This window comes from Chrysemys picta, chromosome 1 (assembly GCF_011386835.1).
Source record: "Chrysemys picta bellii isolate R12L10 chromosome 1, ASM1138683v2, whole genome shotgun sequence".
Classification (NCBI taxonomy): Eukaryota; Metazoa; Chordata; order Testudines; family Emydidae; genus Chrysemys; species Chrysemys picta.
Window position 1 is genome coordinate 243,063,575 of NC_088791.1, and position 26,033 is coordinate 243,089,607.

Sequence of the window (26,033 nt, forward strand, 5' to 3'; positions counted from 1 at the left end):
ATTTTCTCTATAAATCAAATAAATTACACCTATACCCTGATATAATGCTGTCCTCGGGAGCCAAAAAAATCTTACCGCGTTATAGGTGAAACTGCGTTATATCGAACTTGCTTTGATCTGCCGGAGTGCGCAGCCTCCCCCCCCCAAGCACTGTTTTACCGCGTTATATTCAAATTCGTGTTATATCGGGTCACGTTATATCGGGGTAGATGTGTAATGTTAAATAGTCTGTGTGCACATTGGCACCATTAATTTCAAGGGCCTAATGTTCCTCAAGGCTCAATAAACAAATGATCACTGTTTGTCTTTACTTAAGTACACAATATGTTAATATTAAATGAAACAATAAATGTCAGACCAGTCCTATAGTTGTAGGACAACACTGTAGTTATATACTGGCATAAGAAAAATAGCAACTTTCCTTTTTATTAGAGATGGGCTCAAACTGCAAAATTCAGATCTTGCCTGAAATCCTGTCCCCACTGAAGTCAATTGGGGTTTTGTTATCTCTATTTTTTAAATGTGAAAGTATTTTTTTTAAGGAAGCAGCAAACTTCCTTTAAGGACAGAATTATGATCAAATTTGGCATTTGCAGGCTAATTAAGGGAAGTATTTTTATAATTTCCATAGAACAAGTAGGAAAAGAAGATTTCAAAGAGAAACTCAAAGGATAATTAAATTATGTAGCTCCCAGACTACACGAAATAAGTACTGAAAAGATCAGCAAATTAACTGCTAAATGGTGATATTAAACATTCAGTACATAATTATAGCCCTGTCAGAGATAAATTCTGTATGCTCACTGGTGGAAAACTGGTTGTTAGTTTCAAGGATATGACTGATATTTTTATAACACATTAGCTCAGTCATGCAATTTGTAATTAAAAAAGTATTGCTTTGTAAGTCATGGAATTTGTTTTAATTTAGTAATAACTCTCACTGAAATCTGTCACCATTGAGCAATGTACTGAACTGTAGATTAACCAACTGGATTGTTAACAGCTACTGGCTTCTGGCCTCCGCACTTATAGGTTTAAAAACCCACTATCTCAAGAAAAATAGCGATTTGTTAACTTTTTAAACAAATAAATTGATAGGTTGCTGCTGTGGACAACCTCAAAATAAAGCTTCCATGGTTTTTTAATCCTGTGATCTCTGTGTTCATGTTCATATCATATTTTTACAAGAGCACAGCTTTTCAACCACCACTTGATTTGCTACATTTTCTTCTTTTTCAAGTGTTTTTTGTTCTTTGTCCTCTGCAGTTCTAGCGTATGCACCGTTTTTGTTTGGAATATAACTTAAGAAGCACAGACGTCATTAATACCGAAAAAGCAAAATGTCTTGTAATGCAATAGACAAGTGTTTGTTTATAAATACAGAGAATAGAAAAAATATTGTCCTTTTAACTTAAGAGCAATCACTGCCATCTTTCTTACCAGTATATACAGTCATTTGAAGCATTTGGATCATGTAGACTCCATTAGTAACTTTTTTCATACAGTATAATTAGTTAATCTAAGCACTTCTTGATTCAACAAATCCATAGTATGTATAAGGAATGAAATTGGTTACAATTACAGTGTTAGAGCTGATAGAAATATGTATGCTTTATCTGTATTCCATGGTACTGTATCTAACTGTAGATTTTAAATTACTGAACACAGAGCCCCAGGTGATAGAACTATCTTCAGACAATAATTAAATGGGCTTTCTTCAAAGCCAGACAGGCTATCAGCAGATTGACCTGTACCTATACTTGTACATTTTGTGGAAAATGGATATTAGTGTCCACTTACTATCAGTAACTGTTTAACAAAAGCCATTCTGTTTAATTTGTTGGTGATAAATTCAGTTGCAAATCTTGCCTTGCTTTACTCTTCGGCGTGAATGTGAGTAGTATATGAGAAAACCACCGATTCTTTTAAGTCTCTACCCCGTGTCTTTGAACCGTTGTTCTTGGGATCAATGTTCTTGCACATCCTTTGGAAATGGTGCTCACATCAGGATGTAACCACTGGTTCAGGTGAAGGCATCACTTGTGCCCACTCCAAAATATCTGCGCACAAAGACTCAACAGCATCTAACCGTTCAATTTGCACTAGTTTGGTTAGAAGTTCTGGGATACTGTAGCCGGCTGTGCTGATGCGGTCGAAGAGTTGCATGCCATCTGTCATACCACCTATTTCATCCCTCTTTAGTCCAAAGCTCTCAGCAAGGTGGCGCCATGTTTTCACAATAGCTTTTTCTGAGTTGTACGTTGAGCTGAGCATCCTGCTGGTCTTCTCCAGGCAATCAAATGGCAGCTCTGTGGGACTGAGACCTATGAAGTAAAAATTCTTAGAGTCAGAAGTTCTAGATACAGATCTTGATGACTACTAGAAATGTTCCCTTGTTCAGTACTATAATATTATTAGCATAATCTTAAAATATTAAATAATAAGTACACCCCAAAAGTCATGAGAGTAACACACTTTGCCTTGTACTCAACTCTTTGAGTTACTCTCACGTGAGTATTTTGACATGGGTAGGCCTAAATTAATAGCCCCAAATGACAGTATCAAATTGGAAAAGTCTTGAAAGAGAGAAAAAACTGAAACAGGAGAGAGGATAAGAGAAGAATGCATGTGTTAATTTGGGTGGGAAATAAGATAAGAACATAGAACAAAAGAACGGCCATATTGGGTCAGACCAATCATCCATCTAGCCCAGTATCCTGTCTTCTGACAGTGGCCAATCCCAGGGCTTCAGAGGGAATGAACAGCACCGGTAATCATCAAGTGATCCATTCCCTGGTGCCCGATCCCAGCAAACAGAGGCTTGGGACACTTCAAAGCATGGTTTTGCATCCCTGCCTATCCAGACTAATAGCCATTGATGGACCTATCCTCCGTGAACTTATCCAGTTCTTCTTTGAACTCTGTTATAGTCTTGGCCTTCAGAACATCCTCTGGCAAAGAGTTCCACAGGTTTACTGTGCGTTGTGTGAAGAAATACTTCCTTTTGTTTGTTTTAAACTAGCTGTCTATTAATTTCATTTGGTGACCTCTAGTTCTTGTGTTATGAAGAGTAAATAACACTTCCTTATTTACTTTCTTCATACCAGTCATGATTTTATAGATCTCTGTCATATCCCCCCTTAGTCATCTCTTGTCTAAGCTGAAAAATCCCAGTCTTATTAATCTCTCCTCCTATGGATTCTTAACTGAGTTGTGTATTGCCTTACTACTGTATCCCTTTCTCAGCTAATCCTGAAGTAGCTGTCCCAGGGAATATATTGTAGATGTATCCCTAGTGAGCACTTCAATAGATGTAGCTAAGCATGTTTAGTACAAGAGTTTCATTTTGGCTTTGCAAACTGGCCAGCAGCCACCAGTTTTCTAATGGTACAAAATTCAGTTATATAATAGCACAGAGAGTACTTTGCAGACAATAATCATCTCCCACAGATGGCTCAGTGTTTGACTCTCCCCTGACTCTGACTCTCTCTGTCTCTGTAATTGGAAGGTGGTCTTGCAGGGATGAGATGAGCACAGGTGGTACCATGATGCCTACTGCCTCCATGCATATAAATTCCTGCAAGAGTTTTATTGTTGAAGTACCTCCATAGGAGAGCTTAGTCAATATTAGCAATGATCATGTGGCTGAATGGATGCTCTTTGCTAGACAGTTTCTCCATAATACTAGACGTAGTACAGGAAACAGTATCAGCAACAAATAATTAAGCATCAATTTCTGAACACCTAGAAGATAATAAGGTGATAAGTAACAGCATGGATTTGTCAAGAACAAATTGTGTCAAACCAATCTAATAGCTTTTTTAGACAGGGTAACCAGCCTTGTGGATGGGGGGGAAGTGGTAGATGTGATATATCTTGACTGTAGTTATGTTTTTCATACTGTCTTGCATGAGCGTCCCATAAACAAACTAGGGAAATGCAACCTAGATGGAGCTACTAGAAGGTGGGTGCAGAACTGTTTGGAAGACCATTCCCAGAGAGTAGTTATCAGTGGTTCACAGCTGGAAGGGCATATCAAGTGGGGTCCCGCAGGGATCAGTCCTGGGTCCGGTTCTGTTCAATATCTTCATCAATGATTTTGATAATGACACAGAGAATACACTTATAAAGTTTGCGGATGATATCATGCTGGGAGGAATTGGAAGTGCTTTGCATGATAGGATTACAATTCACAATGATCTGGACAAACTGGAGAAATGGTCTGAAATAAATAGGATGAACTTCAATAAGGACAAATGCAAAGTACTCCGTTTAGGAAGGAACAATCAGTTGCACACGTACAAAATGGGAAATGACTGCATAGGAAAGAGTACTGCAGAAAGGAATCTGGGGGTTATAGTGGATCACAAGCTAAATATGAGACAGCAGTGTAACACTACAAAAAAAAAGCGAACATCATTCTGGGATGTATTAGCAGGAGTGTTGTAAGCAAGACATGAGAAGTAATTCTTCCACTCTACTCTGTGCTTGACAAGACCTCAGCTGGAGTATTGTGTCCAGTTCTGGGTGCCACATTTCAGGAAAGATGTGGACAAATTGGAGAAAGTCCAGAGAAGAGCAACAAAAATTATTAAAGATCTAGAAAACCTGACCTATGAGGGAAGATTGAAAAAATTGGATTTGTTTAGTCTGGAGAAGAGAGGCCTGAGGAGGGACATAACAGTTTTCAAGTACATAAAAGTTGTTACAAAGAGGAGGGAGAAAAATTGTTCTCCTTAACCTCTGAGGCTAGGACAAGAGGCAATGGGCTTAAATTGCAGCAAGGGAGGTTTAGGTTGGACATTAGGAAAAATGTCCCACCTGTCAGGATGGTTAAGCACTGGAACAAACTGCCTTGGGAGATTGTGGAATCTCCGTCATTCCTGAAAGGTGGTTAGGCAAACACTTATCAGAAATGGTCTAGTTATTACATAGTCCTGCCACGAGTGCAGGGCACTGGACTAGATGACCTGTCGAGGTCCCTTCCAGTCCTACACTTCTATGATTCTGACTTTTGTTTTTACCCCTCTTTAATTGATTTGGAGGCTAATAGAGCTTTTTCCATTTCAAATTCAATACCAGTGGTCTGGTGGGAGCTGAGATCGCACTGAGCCATAGAACACACAGAAAAAGAGAGAATTAAATAAGATTATGTACTCTTTGATGTAGTGAAATGAATCCATGTCCACTGTGACTAGGTAATACAGGTAATCAGGTGCTAAATCGAATTAAACCCTTAAAAACTGCCCAACTTGGAAACTACTGTTTTCAGGGTGTGATGGCAGAGTGGAGTAGGGCTTGAGGGAGTTGAGAGCTGAAATACAAATCTGATCCTTCCCAAATCTTAATTTTAAACTTATCAGAACATATTTTAATCAGTTTGTGTTCATCCAATTTACTTAAAATAAATAACTAATACAAATTATACAATTTATAATTTACCCCAAATTTGGATTATCTCTTTGTAGACCATTTTTTGACAGTTATGACGGCAAAAGGAAATACATTCCACGGCCAATAGTGAAGATCTAATTCTATACAGTCAGTTTGGATGTATTTTGTTCACACTCACCTTCGGCAACACCACATACGTTGGCATACACATCAAGTATCTTTTTCCTTCGACTTTGAATCTAAAGGGAGCAGCAACCAAACATATTTTAAAGACTAGCATCTTATTTCTTCAGTCACATGAGGAGATAATTACTAGGCAAAAAGAGGCACCAGATACACAATGCAACCTCTTGAAGTGCTCTCTAGAGGCTCCTCTTCGAAGACGCTGAACACACGGCATAGCACAGGGAGCCTCCCAGGGTCTCTTCTGAAGATTCATGGACGAGTAGGATAAGCATAAATGAGTTAAAAGTAAAAATATTTTTCGGCTTTCGTTTTCCACTGTCTGAGATCTCCCTTTTCCTGTATCCCAGTGTCATCTCATCTGCATTAATGAACTTTCTGCTTTAAGTGTTTTAGTATTTGATTTCCCTTTATAGACCCTGCCCAAGGGAGAGAGTAAACTAAATACTGTAGCTGCGTGCCCCAAATTGTTAGGTACACAGGATTGGACCAGCTGTGATGAATTAATTCTCCCAGCACACTGCAAGAGGGTTGTACTTGCCGGAGTTGTTGCTGGTTGGCATTAGGGGTTGATTAGGCCAATTGGAACATTTTCAATTAAATGTATTATTATTATTTTTTTTGTGCCAAAATATGCTTTTTTGTCAAAGCTGAAGCAGAAACATCTTGATTTAGACAAGAAGGGTTTCTGAGATCCAGGGCTCTCTGATCACTTCTGATGAGAGACACGTGAATTGACCTGACCTTTTCAATCTGAAACCAGATGTTTTAACACAGTTGTATTTTGCAAAAACAGTGAAAAGGTTTCGTTTTTGTTCCAATGCCAAATGAAAACAATTTTAAAACCTTGAAAGTTGTCAGAATACAGAATTGTTGTCTTCCAGCCAGTTCTAGCTAGGAGCAAGCTATTGGAAAAAATCTCTTTATCATGGGACTCAAACACTTGTTTCACAAACTCACCAGTTGTCACAAATGTATTTAGAAAACACCCTGAAAAAAGCCTGCTTGAGCTTCTGGGTTTCTGGGACGATCTTGTCTGGTTTGTTTTCACTGGCCTATAAAAGCCCAGGTACATCAATCAGTTGGATTTCTAGGCCTGTGGTTGTGGATCCCCAATTGACTGCTGCTCACTTGACCTGTCATGTAGACACATTAGGTCTGCAGGTATTTTGAACATAATGAGATGGGAATACAGCTATCAAATGGATTTTACATATTCTTGGTGTTATTTATTTTATAATAAAAACTTGCAAGTTTGGGGTTTTCTAAGTACAGTAACTGTTGTGCATTTGGAGTAGCCACTTTATAAACATGTCAGGAGCTCACATTTTTTTTCCATAAGGGGTTTTTAGAGTTCCTCTTAAAGCATCTTGGATCCCCCATTTTCTCTCTCCATTCGGGAGCCTCCCTTCTATGCTGATTGTCTCTGGGGCAGAGAGAGACTAACTAACGCCTCCCTCCCAAGTCCAGCGAGAGAGATGCCAGAGGCTGTCTTCTTTTCCAAATGCCGAGGTTGCTGATTCTGCACTGTGCTTAGCCCACAAGCAAATGGCTACGTTTGTGTTTTGATCTTGGATCCTCTGTGTGGTAACTCATTGCATAATATTTTTTAAAACAGGATGGAGCAGTCCAGAGTAAGGCGAAGAGCCTGCCAAATCTAGCTTTGAAATTCTCTATATTTTTCTACCTTTCTCTTTAGCTGTCCTTAGCCTCACTCAACACCCATTGAGCTCTATGGTCTGTCTTATAAACACTATTTCACCTGCACCCCCCAAGTACTTTAGCGCGTGGAACCTGGTTTGGTCCTAAAATCCGAGGCATGGAAGCTGTGTGTCTCAGCACAATCTGTATTTCCATCAAAGACCTTGTTTTATACTTGTTAAGAGGTCTCAAGTCATCATAACCACATTCCAGGGGAGAGGTCTAGGATAAGGGATCTATCTATGCTTTAGACAAGCTTACAAGCCAAAGAAAAGCTTCTGAGGCTGTATCTACTGTGTATACAGTCTTTAGAGCCTTTTCTTATGACATTGCCACTTGGTCTGAGAACCTGTGTACCAGATTTCAACCCAATGTGAAGTATAGCTAGACAATGGTGCCTAGAGTCTATGATGATGTGTGCATTAGAAATACCTAAGGACAGATAACAAAAACTCATACATGGAGTTAATGATAATTTTCAGCTGTTCATAACTTTCTAAAAGCAAAGCTAAAAGCATCTCCCGTGAGGCTGAAACTTTCCATGTCTGGTCTTGGTGGAAAGATGAGCTATTTTGGAAAGTTTTGAGCTAAATCATCTCAGCCAGTTAAACTACGCAAGTGTGAAAAGATACTTTTCAAAGTTTTTTTTTTTTTTTTTTTAAAGTTTCTTTTTCAGTCTTGGATAACCAAAAATGGTTGATGCTACAAACTTCTATCTTGGCCTGACTGACTTCATTGTAGTTGTTACCGTATTTTTAAAGCTGTGAAAGTATAAAACATATCCATATGAATATGTGCATTTTCTTTTTAAGTATGCTTTAATGTTAACATGGGTTAGAAAGTTTGGTATGTGCTGAAGCACCTTACGCATGTGTTTATATGCCCTTAGCTGCCTTTAAATACACTGTTAGGGAGCCAGCCAGCCAGCCGGAAGGAATGTATGCCACAAGTAGAGAAACCAAACAGTGAGATGGCGCAGGTGTGGTTCTTTGGAATATTGGAGCCACCTTCAATGTGACTCTTGTATCTTTGAAAAATAATCAGGAAAACTAAGTATGAAAATTAATATTAATGAAACATGAAGGTGTAGAAATGAGCATGTTGTTCTTAAGCACACAAGTCAGGAAATTCAGAAGTTAAGGTTCCCACTATAACACTAGGCTAGCACATTGTCCATATAGTCATGTTCCAACAGCAACATTAATGGTGCTCTTTTGAACACTGTACATTTTATGGTATACATTTTAACAAAAAGTCAATAATACAGCAAGGCATGCATTTAAACAGAAAAACCAAGACTAAATTTTTCTTTCTCAATTTGCCGGTTTAAATGCATGCCTTGCTGTATTATTGATTTCTTTGTTAAAATGTATACCATAAAATGTACAGTGTTCAAAAGAGCAGAGTTAATACTGCTGTAGGAAACTTTCTTTTGAATTTCCTGACTTTTGGGTGCTAAATTTCTCAGCCCTTAACAGTGCATTTTATATGTGCACACAGCATTTTTGGCATATTGAAAGAATACTATATGCTGTCTCTATAGATGAGATTGTCAGACAATTTCTTATTACCTTGCAAAACTTTCCTGTAGATTAGTTTGATCTGCATTGTGATTCATTGTTTTATTGTGGTGATGATTGGTGCATGTATTTTTTTTTAAAAGCTATCAAAATACTTCTCCATTTTCAGTTTTGAAAAAAGCCTTACCCCAGTTGATTTGTTATTTGTAGAAGATTTGTCCCTGGTGAGATGAACTAAAGATAACAAGCACAGGTCTGGGGTCCCTTGTTTATCAACAGCAGCTTCTTCATCACTGTCCATGCTTCGGCTTAAAAGTCGTTCATTCTCAGAAGATGCATCATTTTCACTGAAAAATTAAGGGTAAGATTACGGCAATGCAGCCTTTGATAGCATGAGTCCAATTCTGTCTTTTCTATCTTAGAGGCAATGGAATAATTTTTTTATTTAAAAAATGTCTATCCTGAGGGATCATGTAATTAAAGCTTGATCCTGCTATTGAAGATGTATGTGCAATGGTCTCTATTTAAGTTACACAGTCATGAATACCTGTGTGAGAGCAAGAGGGAGACCTTATAAAGGATTTTTTTAAAATATGTTTCTTTACTCAGGGCCAAATTCTAGCTCTTCCTGACTTTACCTTTGTCTACACTTTGAGCTAGGGGTGTGATTCCAAGCTTGCATTCATATTCTTGTGCTAGTTTGATGACAGCTAGCATGAATATAAATAGTAGCGTAGCCGTGGTAGCATGGGCAGTGGCAGCACGTACCCAGGTAGTTCAGGCTGCCCATGCTATTGTGGCTATACTACTATTTATACTCTCTCCTCATTGACCTAGCACGACTATGTGTTGGCAAGCTGGGAATCACCCCCTAGCTTTGTAGTGTAGATGTAGTTTTTGTGGTGTGGTACAAAGCTCATTGTGTCATCTAGCGGGGCTCAGCAGCTAGGGAGAGCTCAGAGAATCCTAAAGGCGAATGGAGCTGTAGCCAATTATTTCATATAGTCATTTAATTGTGTTATGAATTAACCACAGCAATAGAGATGTAATCAATGCGTGATGAATAGATTTAGGTATAGTATAGGAATAAGAAGGATAGTATTATAAGGGACAAACATTTATGAGAGAACAGTGTGTATTAGGTATGTAAGCAAAATGAGGCTGTAATGCAAGCCCTACAGGCTGCGGCTGGTACGATTTTAGGTTAGCCGCATTATGCCTCAGGCCTAAAAGAAGGCTTGACATAAGCAGGTGACCCAGGAATAATCCTGTACCAGTAACGTTACAAGATTACTATAAAGAATGTGACAATGAGTGATGTTTGGGGAAATATGCCGCAATGTACCTGTCAGGCTTGCAAGGCACCCAATTGTAACAGCATAGACAATTCTGCAGCAACTACAGGTTGCCATGGGGCCTTGTTGATATAAATGTTCATGTAAATAGAAGAACTAAGAGAGTAGCCTTTGAAAAGTGGGACACCAAATTTTATGGGGTTTGGAAGTCCTGATAAGGACAAAGGGGTTGGAACTTTCATCATATGTACAAGGGTTATGGGTGTGAGTGTAACTCAGCATAAAAGGGGTTCATCAGCATGAACAGGGAGGAAGATCCATCAAGAGACCCTCCACAGATGACCATCTACTCAGAGAGCCACCTATCTTGGTGGAACCCTTGGAGATGTGAGTATGAGAGCATTTATGCTGGACACCTTTTGGTATTGGTACATGTTCATTTATATATCTGTAACTGTGGCATTGATTGATTATCTGTGTAGTAAGGTTTTTAATACCGGGAAGCTTAATAACGTGTGAATGCTGTTGTGGTCCCTGCTATCATTCCTTGTGTGCTCTGAGAGCCTCCAGCCCAAATATCAGAGGGGTAGCCGTGTTAGTCTGAATCTGTAAAAAGCAACAGAGGGTCCTGTGGCACCTTTGAGACTAACAGAAGTACTGGGAGCATAAGCACAAGACTTGCATCTGAAGAAGTGAGGTTCTGACCCACGAAAGCTTATGCTCCCAGTACTTCTGTTAGTCTCAAAGGTGCCACAGGACCCTCTGTTGCTTTTTCCAGCCCAAATGACATTTCTAATGGTGATTCTCGCTCTGCTAATTATAATACTGTAGCAGCCCTTAGGGAGCACAAAAATTTGACCCAGGTTACTATGGTTTAAGAGACCATTAATAATATCAACCCATCAATAATGTAAAGGCTACTGACTTGTGTGACTTTGTGCCATCTAGAAGCTGAGCAATAAACTTAGGGATAAAGTGATTTTTTGATGTATGGAGCAGGAAATGTGTTCTCCTGTGCGGGCTGATAGGCAGCGGGGAGAAGATTAATGAAGAGCACGTACCTGAAAACCACACTTCTGGCACACACTACCAAAATGAAGCTGTCAGGAAAGACGACAGAGCCCCGTAGGGCTGAGGAGGGAGATGGGATGAGGGAATGATCAGTCCTCCCCCCCACTAGCATCTGCCATCCTATTGTAGAAGTTAGAGATTGAAAATACTTAAATCATCTAGTCTTTCCCCTGCTGCTGCAAGATGGTTAGTGCATTTTCAACTCCCAGGTCTAGCTTTAAAAAACTCAAGCAACGGGGCTTCTGGCGCTTCCCTTGGCAGAATGTTCCTCAGTCTATTAGATCTCACCATCAGGAAGCTTTTAGCCTATTTTCCCCTTGTCTTAATTGCATCTACTTTTTGCTTGTTGTATTCCCTTGTGCCAGGCTAAATAATTCCTTTGCCTCAAGAAATGGTTACGTTCCTTTTCCACCTTAACTAAGCTAAAATAATGTTTATTTTTCACATACCTTTTAACAGTCTTAGCTGGAGTTGCTGTCAGTTTTTCAAACTCCTCTTTCTCTGAGAAAATCACAACATTTTCTGCAGATCAAAAAATAAAGATATTATTTAATTGGCAGAGAGAGTGCAAATGCGTGTTTTGCCTCACTAGCTTCATCAGCTGGCAGTCTTACTACAAACTTAAATCTCCCCGAATTCTTCTACACTTTTAATTTCTAGCACAGGATTAAGTGCAATTTTGGTGGTACAGAAACTTTTTTGGCATATTCCTTTACTAAATGGAATTGGAGTTTAAACAATTAAAAAGGGGGATTGCACAGGAAGATGGATTAAGGGAGTTTAAGACCTGTGTTATCTGGTATGGAGAAAATGGAAACTATAAAACAGCTCAAACCTTGTACGTCTGTCTTCTCTTCTTGCATATTGGCTTGAGCTTCGACTGTTTTTACTGAATGGCTGGTGCAACAGGCTAGAATATAAAGAATGTAACTTATTACTAGTCATTCTCAGCAGTTGTCTGGAGATAGCATTTTGCAACTGGAATTTCTTATGCCACACAATTACCTTGACCAGAAGGTTTTGTTTTCACAATGTAAAACATGATGATCAAGACAATGGCAATAGCCATTATGAATATAGTAGACATGGCAATTATTAGGGCAGTAGCCAGATGCCCTTGTCCTGAAAGATCTGCTGGAGACACAAAGACATAGTTTATTGTAAAGGAGCCATTATTGAAAACAAAGAACGTTTATCAGTTTGAGGTCTGCACTAAACTTAATCCCTAGTTCATTTCCTTATTTACTTAAAACTTGATTCATTTATTTGAACTGGAGCTTTGGAGGATGAAGCACTGCAGAACGTAGCTCTTACGCTTCAAAAGCCAACCACTATACAGAATTTTACAAATCAGTGTAGTTTGTTCTACGATAGTTAATAATAATGACAACAAATGCTAGCCCATGTAGTTCTGCAGAGTTGAAGGAAGCTATAATGTCCTCTAATGTTAGAAGAAATTATGTATGAAGAGGAAAATATACTATGCTCTTCCAAATACCTTGTGAATTTTTCAATGTTTCAATAAGAAGAAATATGAGCTACCAAAATTTGACCTCTTTTCATATTTCAGTTTTTTAAAATTATATACACAAACTATTTCATTACATTTTGTTTATGCTTTGCTTATTGTAAAAAGAAAAATTATGAAAATAAAATATGCTGATGTAATTTCTTTGGTAATTTTCTGGTCTCCCACTGTCATTCTGCTCCTGAGAGAATGAGGTTCGTCGTTGTTACTAACAGGTGAAAATAGTACACTGAAATTTATGTTGGCTGAAAATTATAACAGACTTGTAGGCCCAGTTTTGCCCATGGTTGCACTCACAACTGGCTTCAGTGGGCTCTTTGTGTGTGCACATCTGAAGAGACGATTTGGCTTTTTCTAAGACAGAAAGTGGTGTTCCTCTGTATCCTAACGTGGTATTGCAGCTAATTGTGTGTAACTGTGAACAGCTGCTAGCTCTCAACCTGAGTGAAAATTGGACATTCTCTTAATTGTAAAATCAGTTATTTAGCTTTCCTTTATAGAACAATGAAACAAGTCAGTAAAACAACAAAATGTGTAATTTCTTTTCATAGACCTACACTAACATACAAAGTGGGTGTACAGCTGGTAATGTTCCATCAGTGTGAACATGTTTAAAATTCTTCCGTTGAAAGATTTATCAAAAGTGCAGGTGAAAACTCTAATATGTTTAGTTTGATTTGTGTTGGTTTGTATGGATTATAAAACCTGTCTGATGCCATTTTTACAGATGCTCCTCTGGGATGAAACCACTGCTTAAAAATAAATTATAAAACTTTTAAATTATTAAAAATGTAATGGGAAGCCAAAAAAAGGATCTTAAAACAAGGAAAAATTCAATCATCAGAATAGGAGCTGCTGTTGTCTAGACAATATATCTTTGGAGTGCCCACGAAGAAGGAATTACAGTAGTAAGTTTTGAAAAATGGAATAATTGATAAATGATTCGAATTGTTTCTTATCAGAGCAATATCCGGAAGAAAGTACAAGGCTGTTCTAGTTATGAAATCTGAGTACAAGGCCATTGACAAATATGTCATTTTAGCACCTAGTGTCTTTATGCTAAAGAAATAGGCTCAGTAAATATTGCCAAAATGATCTGTTAGGCTAAGTGCTTAACATAACAACCACCTAAAACCCGCTAGCAATCAGCTTTAGTTGGATAATTTTATAAAATAATGTGACATCTGTAACTGGATATCATGTTAGCAGCCTGACAACTGGCTGGAAGCATGAGGTAGGTCTGGACAGTGTCTGCCCAACAATGAAAATATACAGTATAGTCCCTAAAAAATAACACCCAATGGTAACGTATACATTCAGAAGAGCATTGGTCCTACCACTAATCCCTCAGGCAAGACATAAAGAAGCAGACTGAGGTCTAAATTGACCCATGGTAACTGTGGCTGACTACTTTCTTCAGTAGGGGCTTGTCTATACTTACGCCCTGGTTCGGCGTCAGGCAACCGAACCCAGAAGTGCTCGCCGTCGACTCCGGTAATCCTGCTCGGCGCGAGGAGTACGCAGAGTTGACGGGGAAGCCTGCCTGCCGCGTCTGGACCGCGGTAAGTTCGAACTAAGGTACGTCAACTTCAGCTACGTTATTCACGTAGCTGAAGTTGCGTACCTTAATTCGAATTGGGGGGTTAGTGTAGACCATGCCTAAGATTCAAGCCAAAGCAGTTTCTGACAGCCCAACAAGACAGTAAGCACATCAAAAGAATACTATGATCAATGCTACTGAATGCTGAAAAATGGAACAAAACTGAAAGTGAACTGAATTAGCAGAACTGAATAATGCATAATTTGCGTTCACCAGATCATCCTCTGTGGTATGGTACACTCGATAGCCTGATTGGAATTCTCAAACAAGTTAAATTAACGTTTATATCGGAATAGAAATAAGTTAAGAAAATCAGGATGAAGATTAGGCATCAGCAAAGAATTTTTAAAGCACCAACGTCAAAGAGATTCATTATTCCTCAGATAAACAGTGCCATGAAAAGTAAATGCTCCCTCAGCAGTGAAGTGGGAATGGAATCCAAAGACACATGCTCTTGCGCTCAAGCCAAAATATTGTATGTTTAATATCAGAGAGAAGAACTAAAAGCCAAAGTCAGAGTCAATAATGATAATAAATAACTTAAAAGCTGACTTAATATATGCTTTCTCTCAATGTCTGGAGCTCATTCATGAAATAAATTCATCATAGGGGTAACCACATCCGTCCTTACTTCAGAAAGAGGATCTGAATATTTTAACATATAGTTTCCATGCTTCAGAAGGACTGTTTGATCATGTTGATGTCATTTTGCTTCAGGGTGTTTTTAATGCCCTCAAAAGAGAGGTAAGAAAAGGGAGAAGTTCAAGCCACAAGCTGCAAAAGAATTGTTATATTTGCTTTTCTAACACAGATTTCACACGTAGCATTGGCAGAAGATGAATTTAAAATAAGGTAGGTAAGATCAGAGATGAAAATCAGAGGCAGTAAGCTAGGATCTAAAAAGCCATGTAGGATTATAGAGAATGATAAATACTTCAAAGCGTGTGGGAAGCTGAATTAAAAATGAGATAATAAAATGTCTGGAAACATTGCTTCCAACATCACAAAACCAGACGCACAATGGTCAGCTTTGGTAATTTTTTATTAGTTGTTTTTTTCCCCCACTATGTATGCCGTGTTCTTATTTTCATTATTTTTGGTTTGTCAAAAATACATATTGTAGAACTGTTTGTTTAGTCCAAAAAGAGACTAGCTATATAGTTATATTAAATTATTTTCACATTTCTGGCCTGTCTCTGCTGGGGCATAATGACATTTCCTTGTTACTAGAATAATGAGCTAAATTAATTGCTGGCAATAAATCAGTACAACTCAGTTGAAGTCCATTTTAAGTCCATCTCCACTGAAGTAATAGTATTGATTAATCCAGGAATAAGAAATCATTGTAAATTATTATTATTTGTAGTGATTCTTCAAATGTGGGAAAATAGTGCAAAGTAATTTTACAGGAGGTGTTTTCAGTTCAACAGTGCGTTATACCAGCTGACACTGTATTCTGAAGAAATAGCTGCTGAATAAACCTGCGGAAGCTTTTCTTACCTTTGTGTGCATGCTGAAAAGGCGAGAGCGTGTTTGTGCCAGAGGTACTTGGGAAAATGGCTGAAACACCAGAGGTCATGCCAGCACCTGCAATAGTAACAAAATTGCCATAAATTTCCCTGCTTACCTTGTGAAGTTTCAGCCATGTCTTGACCTAGTCGTAGTAAGCAGAGCACTCACTTAGTTTCATTGAATTTCCCATTCATTAAAAAATAATCCACAGAGTCACTTTTATTTTCTGCAATGTCAACAATCCCCAAGTACATTTCTGGCATTTTGAAAAATGTATTTAGTTTATATTTTTGCATAGGACTTGGAGGAATGTTCAAAGCCCCACTGACTGGTTTATTAACCTGTTTAAAGACAAAATGTTCTATGATATACACAGGGTCAGATTTGCTCACTAGGTTCCCCTCGTGTGAACTGGGAGCAGAATGTCTGCCAGGAGTGAGTCAAAGTGACGCAAGTCACTCACAACCCCTTCTCCATTATGGAGTCTGGAGCTGACAGTGCAACCCCCAACGTAGGAAGGTCGTCTAGGAGATTCATCAAATGAGTGCCTCTCTCAGGCAGCCTCCATCAGTGAGATTTCCATAGAGCCTTGATTAGTATTTAAAGCTATATTGTCCCAGTGGAGACTCTAGGGAAGATGGCAAACAGTACTGCAGAATGCCTTCCCCTTGGTAAACTGCATAGGGAGTTTGCATATTTTTTGCAGCCTGGCAGGACAACATGCTTCAGATGATTCTGCCAGCTAGAATCCATCATCTGGAAAAAACTGTAAATCACCATTGTTACAAGACAGAGCCCTTAAATCTATTGTAGAAAACAATTAGCAATGACAGTGAGATGGATAACTTAATAGGTTCTTTCCCTACCAGGTTTCTATGATTGATTACAAAAAAACAATAGTAATTTTTTTTTAATTCAGCTGTGAGGCAATTCATGTGCTATGTTTTCAGAATGGAAAATCAGGTCACAAACTGGGGCAAAATACCAATCCTGCGAGCTTCTTTTGACTCTAGGCAAAGACAGAAACAGTGGGAACTTAGCCTGAAGCTAGGAATACTCTGAGTATCTCACTGTAATAAGATTCCAAAACAGGAATTAGAAATTAGGGTTAGAAAAGACCATTTTCATCACTCCTGCAAGAACTTTTGAAGAAGTCTGCAAATGCAAACACTGAAAAGTTTTTGAACTATTTTAAGGTGCGATGTCGTCAGCGTCAAGCAAAATGATAAAAATCACCAATTCTTCACATTTACCTTGTGGAGCAAAAGGCAAGTATTAGTGAGTTAATTCTTCTAAAACTAAAAGTTCTGTACAGCTAGTCTGTGTTTGTGGGAGCATGGGGATAGTATAATCATCAAAGACCTAGTCTGGCAAATTCACACCACAACTGAAAAATGACTAATGCTATTCTGCTGTTCTGGGAAATGCGGTAAGGAATTTCAGGGTCTTGGCCCATCACTTAAGGTCAACAGGAAATTAAGCTGTCTGGTAGGGTATGAAAAATGTCTCATGGTCTATGAAGTAAAGAAATATACATGATCTTTAAATAAAAAAAGTTTTTTAGAAAATGAAAAAATATTACCCAATATAAAATGTTACTGTGTGTTTGGAATGATAAACGCATACTCTTAACTTGGCAAAAAGAATACAGTGCAGATGACTTTAAAAGATTTTTTCCCCTATAACAATGGCAAAACACCTTCCAAACCTCATTTGTTGGTATGGAAGGAAATAAATATTATTTATTGCACTTTCATTTTTTAAATTGAAACAGCACTTATTTCTATAGAATTTTAAATATACTGGTATGTTAACTCAAGCACTTTCAATGCTATGTAGGTAAAATAATTACATCTGTTTAATCTTTAAAATGTGTATATTGGAAGACAGCCCTTAGTTTGCAGAAGCCTTAGCAACCAGACTGATGACTAAGAACCCTGTTCTATTCATGGGATGCTTGTGAATTACGGTGAATAAATAATAGAACTAAGTCCTATAGTCCTTAATCAGTCCTTACTTAGGCAAAACTTTCATTGACTCAGTTTCACATTTGTTTAACTATGAGTTTTGCCTGAAAAAGGACTTTAGGGTTTGGCTCATAGAAGTTACAGATGGAAAAGACCCACTAGGTCACCTAGAGAGACAAGGTGTGGGAGGTAATATCTTTTATTGAACCAGTGTCTATTGGTGAGAGAGACAAGCTTTCGAGCTTACACAGAGTTCTTCTTCAAGGTTGTCTCTCTCACCAACAGACATTGGTCCAATGTCTGTCTGATATCCTGGGACCGACACAGCTACAACAACACTGCGTAGTAGGTGATCAAATCTGTCTACCAGTGCAGGATTGGACCCTTTATGTTGTAGTGCTTTATTGAGTCTACATTTAAATATCTCAGATGAGGATCTTTTACCATGTTTCTTGGAAAACTATATTCATAGTATGAAATAGTTCCCAAAAAGTAAGTTTTTATTTGTTATTTAGCCTAAGTTTTTCTTTTTTCTTTTTTAGTTCCCTGCTCCCCTTAATTTCTAAAGCTGCAGGATGAGCACCCATTTCTACTTTGACCTCTGGACACTTCTCTGTGACAGACCTGGTCCAAAGAGAAGTTAGGTATAAGCCATTAGAACACCCTTTGCTGTTAGACCATTCTAAATATAAAAAAATGAAGTTAGTTTCTATATGAAATGGAGATTAAGGATAAATAATCCCTTAATTTCTCTACTGTTGTGCTAGTTCTTTGCACAGAACTGAATTTTACCCTCTGTGATCTTTATCTATTTATTTCTTCATCACAGTTTGATAGTGGGAGACTTAAGTCAATGTTCAGCCTATGGAATGGGCTGAAAACAATTTTGAGGCCATACAATTCTTGCAGGTTGCACGAAGTCAACAATAGCTATTCTTACCCAGCAGTTTAATTAACACAGGCAAATAATATGCTGCTCTGTCTGCTTTTAGATAATCCAACAAGCTCTAGCTCGTCCCTCTTTTTTTAGTTGAATTCAAGCATGTGTTTATTCAACTGTTTCGGTTTTGCTGGAGCAGGCTTTCAGGCACTCTTATATTGTTAACAGTTTGTCATTCCTCCATGAACAGGAGGAGCAGTCAGGGTGTAGAATATGATTGCCCAACTGAAAGACCAAGAGATGCTATTAGAGAGAGCCTTTTCACACCATTACTTTCCTACTTCAAACTGAGAGAGAGAGAGAGATCCTACCCTGTCCTGCATCAGCATGTCGGAGTCCTCCGTTCACTGTCAGAGTCTGTTCTCAGGCTCAAAGTTCAGTACATGTAGGATCAGAATGCTTGAACAAGAATTTTCTTATGGTTACCTAGGAATGGGACTGATTGGGTTTTTTTTTTTTTTTGGTCGTAAATGTCATAGTGAACTCTACCCTGATGCTACAACAGAGTTGTCTTTCAAATATACTTATGTAAGTGTTAGTAATCACACACATTTTAAGCCTGATATCAAAATTAATAATTTGGCAGATTTTATTATGAGCTAAGATTTTACTTTGGATGTGGTTTTGAAGACCATGCCAAATAATGCACCTGCATTAAAAGGTGAACTGAAAACTGCCAGGTTTTGAAGGTCTTTTGTTAATTATGCTGCCAGTTTGTTTATATGTCAGCTTTCGATGGATAAAAGGGAAAAAATAACTTATTAGTTTTCACTCTTTTCCCATCCAACAATACATCAAGACTATGAAAGTCTAGTTTGTACCCGGACCATATTCCTAATTCTGTTTCCAATGCAGATGATGTCACTTACATTATCTCTAAAGATTTAGAATTTCTCAGCCTGAACTATGTCTAAGTGCATGCTGCACCACATGTGGAAATCACTCTATTCTGGCCATGAAAAAAAGGCTGAAATCCAGTTGCATGGCAGAGTATTTTACATTCTTAGGCACCTGTATGTAATACCATTGGAATGTAATAAAGACACCCGCTAGCAGTGCTATATCATTAAGGGTTTGTCGGCTTTTCCATTATAAACCTTGTTATTTAGGGAGGTTATAATTTGGCCATCAAAGTTTTCTCTGGACTCAGACTCTGCCTTCAGCCTTATTTTTCAAAAATGTATTAAAAATAATTTGGATTGTTTTGAGAATAATTGCATTTGTTTTCACATTTGAATTTGCTTTTGTAACTCAACAAGAAGCTTTCACTTTTAAATCGCTATGTAGCCAGTCATTTGTCCATAACACAGATTAGGTGCTGTGTTTTAAAGTCACTTTTTTGCTTTCTTTCCTTTTAAAGAACAGTTCTTCTGTGCGCAGCAGGACTATTACAATTATTTGTACTTAGCAAGCCCAATTCACAATAAAGAACACTACTGCACTCGTTGGGTGGCAGGCACAGGGGGGAGGTTTGTGGACATGTTGCTCAGATAATATTTATGGCTTTTGATAATGTGATGTACAAATGGAAAAGCACATTTATTATTATTTTTCTTTGTGTAGAGAAGCGGTGGATACTGAAATGAACCGTACAAGGAGGAATATCCTGCATGGATTTTAAAAGTGATTACATGTATTTGAACTGAATACAGTCTGATTTTAGAAGTCCTCATGGATGTGCAGATTGAAAAGAAAAAAGCTGGACGATATTTAAAATGTATAATAAGGCACATTCTGAATATCACCCCTAAAACACAAACCCGGATGAACATGAATAAAACATCAATGCCGGTGACCAGTTTTGAAGTTATGTGAGTTTATCTGTTTGTTTTCCTTCTCTTTTCTGTCTCCCACTTCCTTTTCCTTCGCTCCCCTTTCTGTGTTCTGACTCTTGTATTCCCTCCCCATCTAATTCCTTCTTTTCCTGTATCTAGTGACCACCTCCTTCAAATTTTCTCCTTTTCTCTGTGTGTCTCTCTCTCCTCATTGCTTTTCCTCAGATCTCCACACTATCCATTCATGCCATATATTTCTTCCTCCAGTTTTCCGTCTCCCTATTTGTTATCCTCTGGCTCCCTAGTCCTACCTGCTTCTCTCCTATCTGTTACTCTAATATTTTCTCCCGCTACTTCACTTTCCTTTCCTAAGTTCCACTCAGCTTCTCTTCCCTTTCCATCATCATCTTGTCTCCCCTCCCTTCCAAAGATTTCCCCTTGTAATGCCAACCAAGATCTGTGCCTCTATAGCAGTGTTTCTCAAACTGGGGTCGCCGCTTGTGTATGGAAAGCCCCTGGCGGGCCGGGCCAGTTTGTTTACCTGCCCCGTCCACAGGTCTGGCCTGATCGTGGCTTCCACTGGCCGCAGTTCGCTGCTCCAGGCCAATGGGAGCTGCTGGAAGTGGCACGGGCCGAGGGACTTACTTACACAAGCAGCAACCCCAGTTTGAGAAACACTGCTCTATTGGCCAGTCAAGAGGATCCATGCAATATATGGGCTGGACATGGTGGTACCCAGGCCAGCAGCAAAGATCAGATGACCCTTTTACTCCTCAGTGTAGCTATTTGGAGTGGTGGTGAGAGAACAGCAGCTCCTCCTGCTGGCCAGTGCAAGGGAGCCCTACTACTGAGATAGAAGTGTCAGCAGCAGCAAAGCTGGCAGGACACCAAGTTGGTATGTAACTTCTTGGGTGTTTTTGAAGCATACTGCTCTAGGCGAACACCAACAAGGTTGCCACAGCTTCTTCACAGTATACGTAATACACAGTGTAAAAATACGTGCATTTACAGTACCGGACAGTGTCACAGCAACTCTGTAAATAGTGTGTATTTAAAATTGTCTTTGTAAAACTATCTGTTAGTGGAATGAATGGCAATGTATACTGTTGTAATTATTATGTGGCACCTATAATTTATAGGTATCTGCCCTGTGAATTAAACTCTGTATATGGGGTCTAACATGTCTTTTGCTGTGCAAAATGAAGGGGATAAAAAGAGCTGAAATTCTAGTATAATGGTTCCAAAAGTGTCAGGTGGAGGAGAATGGACCCAAAATGACATTAATCTCCTAGTCTTGCTATGAGACCTTGGAAGCCCTTCTACTGAAACGGGCAAAGCTGTGGCAACCCTCTAGAATTTCCCACTGTCGCTCACTTGAAAAAACAATGGAATCATGGCTTCTGAATGAGCTATGAGACTAGGAGCTGGTGTTCCATGGGCAGCATGGAGAGGCAGGCCCTCTCAAAGGATGACACAAGATCTACACAGTTGGAACAAAGTTTTCCCATATATCCTCAGGCTCCAGGTGATTGACCAGGCATTCTTTTTTGTTGGCCCTCAAATCCCTCCCTCTGAGGTTTTGTCTAGAATAGGAAATGGGGTTGAGGCTAATTAATCTTGACCTAACCTCAACTCTTGTCTTAATGTCGCCAAACCTCAAGGGAATCAGAGCTGAGCTATACCACCTAGTCAACAACCTAGCATTTCCTCCATTCTGTGTGGTAAGAGGAATTGGGTGCTCTAAGGTCAAAGAAGTGAAGAAAATAAGTCTGTCAGTTCCAGCTAACAAGGCTATTCATTTGTAAGCATCACTGGACACAAGGAAGAAATGGCGGGGGGGGGGGGGGACGAGGGAGGAAATGATCAAATGCGAAAGGACAGAACTGGCAAGGAAAGAAAATGGTGATATTAAAAAGAATGGAGAGTTAAAAAGAAAAAAAGATTAAAATTATTTGTATATAGTATTACTAGTACTGTAAGGAGTTTTTCTGTGTTAAGTGTTTTAAGAATTTCAGCTAAAGGCCCAGAATTGAGGGTCTTTAAAATATAGATATAAAAGTGATCTTCTGATTGGAACATGATATACGAAGCCCTCGGCCGTTTAATAAATTATTTTGTACAACATAACAATTCTCATCTGTTTGGTTGTTTTAAAGTTCTAAGAATGCAACAACAACAAAAGGGATGTTTCCAGATGTTAGTCTCACTCTGGTAATTAAAAACTACTTTAGTAGCTCTTTTAAAAAATTAAATTGTCAGACCATTAGTCTATGTGTGTTAGGGTGACCAGATGAGATGAAGAAAATATCAGGACACCAAAGGGGGCAAAAAAAAAAAAAAAAAAAAAAAGCCCGGCAGCGCAAATTATCAGGACAAAAATTGCGTCCCGACCACAGATCGGTTGGGACACGGGACAAATAGCTCAAAATTGGGATGGTCCCGATTTTATCAGGATGTCTGGTCACCCTAATGTGTTAGGTTAAAAACCTAGATAGGTTGATTAATATCACTTCTTTCAGCATGTAAGTGGGGAAGGGGGAAAGATTAGAAGGAATGATTTTTTGACTGATCTGCTGTCATGGTTGCTATAAAAAAATCCACATTTTTGGCACAATGCACTTGATTATGGTGTGAGTACTGCAAGTGGATGTATTTATTTAGCTGCCCCTGGGATATTCTTTCTTATATGTGTATCTCAGTTGCTTTGGGTCAGAGTCTTGTTTCACAAAGTTCTTGTGACCTCTGGTCGGCTATTTATTATCTGTAACATATAGCTGGGAAGAGAGCACGGCTTATAGCCATAGCTACAGTCCATGGACTTAATGAGATATTGGCCAATTGGCCAATATTCTACAAACTGTAGTCCATATAAGAAGTGTGATTTAGTCAGTGTCCTCATCTCCGTTTCCATAGTATCTCTGTTTTTATCTAATACAGTCCAATAATTTCTCTGTATTTTACCAAGTCTCTTTTACACCTTTTATGTTTTGCCAGGTGTTCATTCACCTGGATATAACAAGACATGCAACTAATTTGAAGGCAGCATCCTTCTGTCTTCATAGGATTTGTAATGTTCTTACTTGAAGATCTGTATGTACTTGAATCAAACGTTTATCCCTCATTTAGGGTGACCAGATAGCAAGTGTGAAAAATCGGGACCGGGGTGGGGGGTAATAGGAGCCAATATAAGAAAAAGACCCAAAAATCGGGACTGTCCCTATAAAATCGGGACATCTGGTCACCCTACCCTCATTGAGGTCTGATCGGGGAGAGCAGAAGTGAGGTCACTTCCAGCACTTTCTTGACTGCCATCCAGAGCTAATGCTCATTTTGGAAGTTTTGCAGTCCTTGTTCACCTACCATGTATCAACCCATCTTCCTAGTGGGTTGTACTGCTTGCTAATCTCTCTCAAATACGAATAAGCAGAGGCCACTTGAAGAAGGAAGAGAGGTTACTTTTAAGTAGCTCTTCTCTGAGAGTGTCATCTCTACACAGTCACACTCCCCACTCAGCTTCCCTGCTTCTTTGGAGTCTCAGAAAAAGAATTCTGACATTAGGGAAGGAACTGAAGGCTGTTGGGCACATTCCCCCTCTTGTTATCCTCAGAATCCTCCATGAGGCTTGGGGGAGGGAGAAATAAGCAGCTCTAAACATTCACTGCTGGCAAAAAGATTCCACAGTTCAACACCAGGAGTCGCTTATCCCACAAGAGTGACAAGGCAGAGATGACACTCTGGAAGAACAACACTAGTATGTAACCTCTTTATTACATTACTGATTTATTATTTTATGTGGGGAAAAAACCTAGGTTAAAAGGGCTGCCAAGCTCCTGAAAGTGAAATTTTTAAAAAATCAATTGTTTTGGCTTTTTCTCCCCCGCCCCCCCCCCCCTTTTTTGCTCACTTCATTCTTCTACTTTCCCAGCCCTTTCTTTCTCTAAAGATCAGCAAGTCTTTTTTCCATCACTGTAAATATATATGGTGTGTGTGTGTGTGTGTGTGTGTGTGTGTGTGTGTGTGTGTGTGTGTGTGTGTGTGTGTGTGTGTGTGTGTGTTTAAACACTGAATCTGGAGGGAAGTGCTGGAATTTTCCTACTGTTTGACATATGGCAGCTATTCTGAGAACACAAACCTTTCTGAGAGGAAAAGATGGGAGACAGTTGAGAGGACGAAGGGAAATAAGTAAAAATTTAAAATATTCTGGCAATTTCACTGACCCATTTACTGTAGAGTTTTTACATTATCTTGTTCCTTTCTTCATGTAAACCATAGCCTTTTTTGATGTCCTAGAATCATAGAAATATAGGGCTGGAAGAGACCTTGAGAAGTCATTAAGTCCAGCTCCCTGTGCTGAGGCAGGACCAAGTAAACCTAGACCATCGCTGACTGCTGTTTGTCCAACCTATTCTTAAAAACCTCCAGTGATGGTGATTCCACAACCTCCCTTGGTAGCCTATTCAAGAGCTTAACTGCCCTTATAGTTAGAAAGTTTTTCCTAATATCTAACACAAATCTCCCTTGCTGCAGATTAAGCCCATTACTACTTGTCCTACCTGCAGTGGACATGGAGAACAATTGATCACAGTCCTCTTTATAGCAGCCCTTAAATATTTGAAGACTGTTATCAGGTCTTTCCTCTCTCTCCTTTTCTCAAAACTAAACATGCCCAGTTTTATTTTTAAACCTTTCCTCCTGAGCTCAGGTTTTCTAAACAATTTATCATTTTTGTTGCTCCCCTCTGGACTTTCTCCAATTTGTCCACATCTTTCCTTAAGCGCGGTGCCAACAATTGAACACAGTACTCCAGCTGAGGCCTTTGCAGGGCCAAGTAGAGAGGGACAGTTACGTCCCGTGTCTCATATACAGCTCTCCTGTTAATACTCCCCAGATTGATATTATCCTTTTTTCCAACTGCATCACATTGTTGACTCATATTCAATTTGTGATCCCTATAATCCCCTGATCCTTTTCAGCCGTACTACCACCTACCTGGTTATTCCCCATTTTGTAGTTGTGCATTTAATTTTTTCTTTCCTAAGTAAAGTACTTTGCACTTGTCTTTAATGAATTTCACCCTGTTGAACTCAGACCAGTTCTCCAGTTTGTTATCTGAAGGGAGCGAGAAATGGAGGCACCATTACTGTTGCTGGCACACAACATGAAACATCAGAATACAGGAGCCAATCATAGCAGAAGTATCATAGTAGTAAATCAGAATGAAGAGAGTGCATACTCCTAGTAAGGTACTGTAGTTATGCAACTTGGACCCACAACCAATCAGAGCAGGAAATTGTATGATTGGAAAAATTATACAATTTTGCATCAATAAGTGTATAGTATCCTTGCACACCAGGTGAGATTTCACTGTTGATTTGATTTCACTGTAATTTATGAGAAAGATGTTTTCTTTCTGATCATTTGCTGTTATTGGATTTTATGCTGCTTGCCCCAGTGACTGTGAGCTCTTCAAGAGATCCCACAGGAAAGGGATTTTACATTTTAATTGCAAATTATTATTTATTGTAAAGCACCAATATCACAACAGTA

At 38.9% G+C, this 26,033-nt stretch overlaps 1 protein-coding gene across 2 annotated transcripts in view; it reads right to left on the minus strand.

The window, feature by feature from the left end:
- Positions 1 to 1,351: 1,351 nt before the first annotated feature.
- The window catches only part of EDAR (ectodysplasin A receptor), a 93,542-nt gene continuing 68,860 nt past the window's right edge, over positions 1,352 to 26,033 (minus strand). Inside the window, exons 6-12 of one of the 2 annotated variants that reach the window (XM_024110836.3) lie at positions 15,793 to 15,879; positions 12,170 to 12,295; positions 12,000 to 12,074; positions 11,614 to 11,686; positions 8,986 to 9,145; positions 5,573 to 5,633; positions 1,352 to 2,324 (exon numbers count right to left, since the gene is read on the minus strand). In XM_024110836.3, coding sequence (XP_023966604.1) covers positions 2,005 to 2,324; positions 5,573 to 5,633; positions 8,986 to 9,145; positions 11,614 to 11,686; positions 12,000 to 12,074; positions 12,170 to 12,295; positions 15,793 to 15,879 — 902 coding nt within the window. In that variant the 3' untranslated portion in view covers positions 1,352 to 2,004. Of the gene's footprint in view, positions 2,325 to 5,572; positions 5,634 to 8,985; positions 9,146 to 11,613; positions 11,687 to 11,999; positions 12,075 to 12,169; positions 12,299 to 15,792; positions 15,880 to 26,033 lie in introns of both variants that reach the window. The other variant, XM_005295903.4, reaches the window with a different exon arrangement.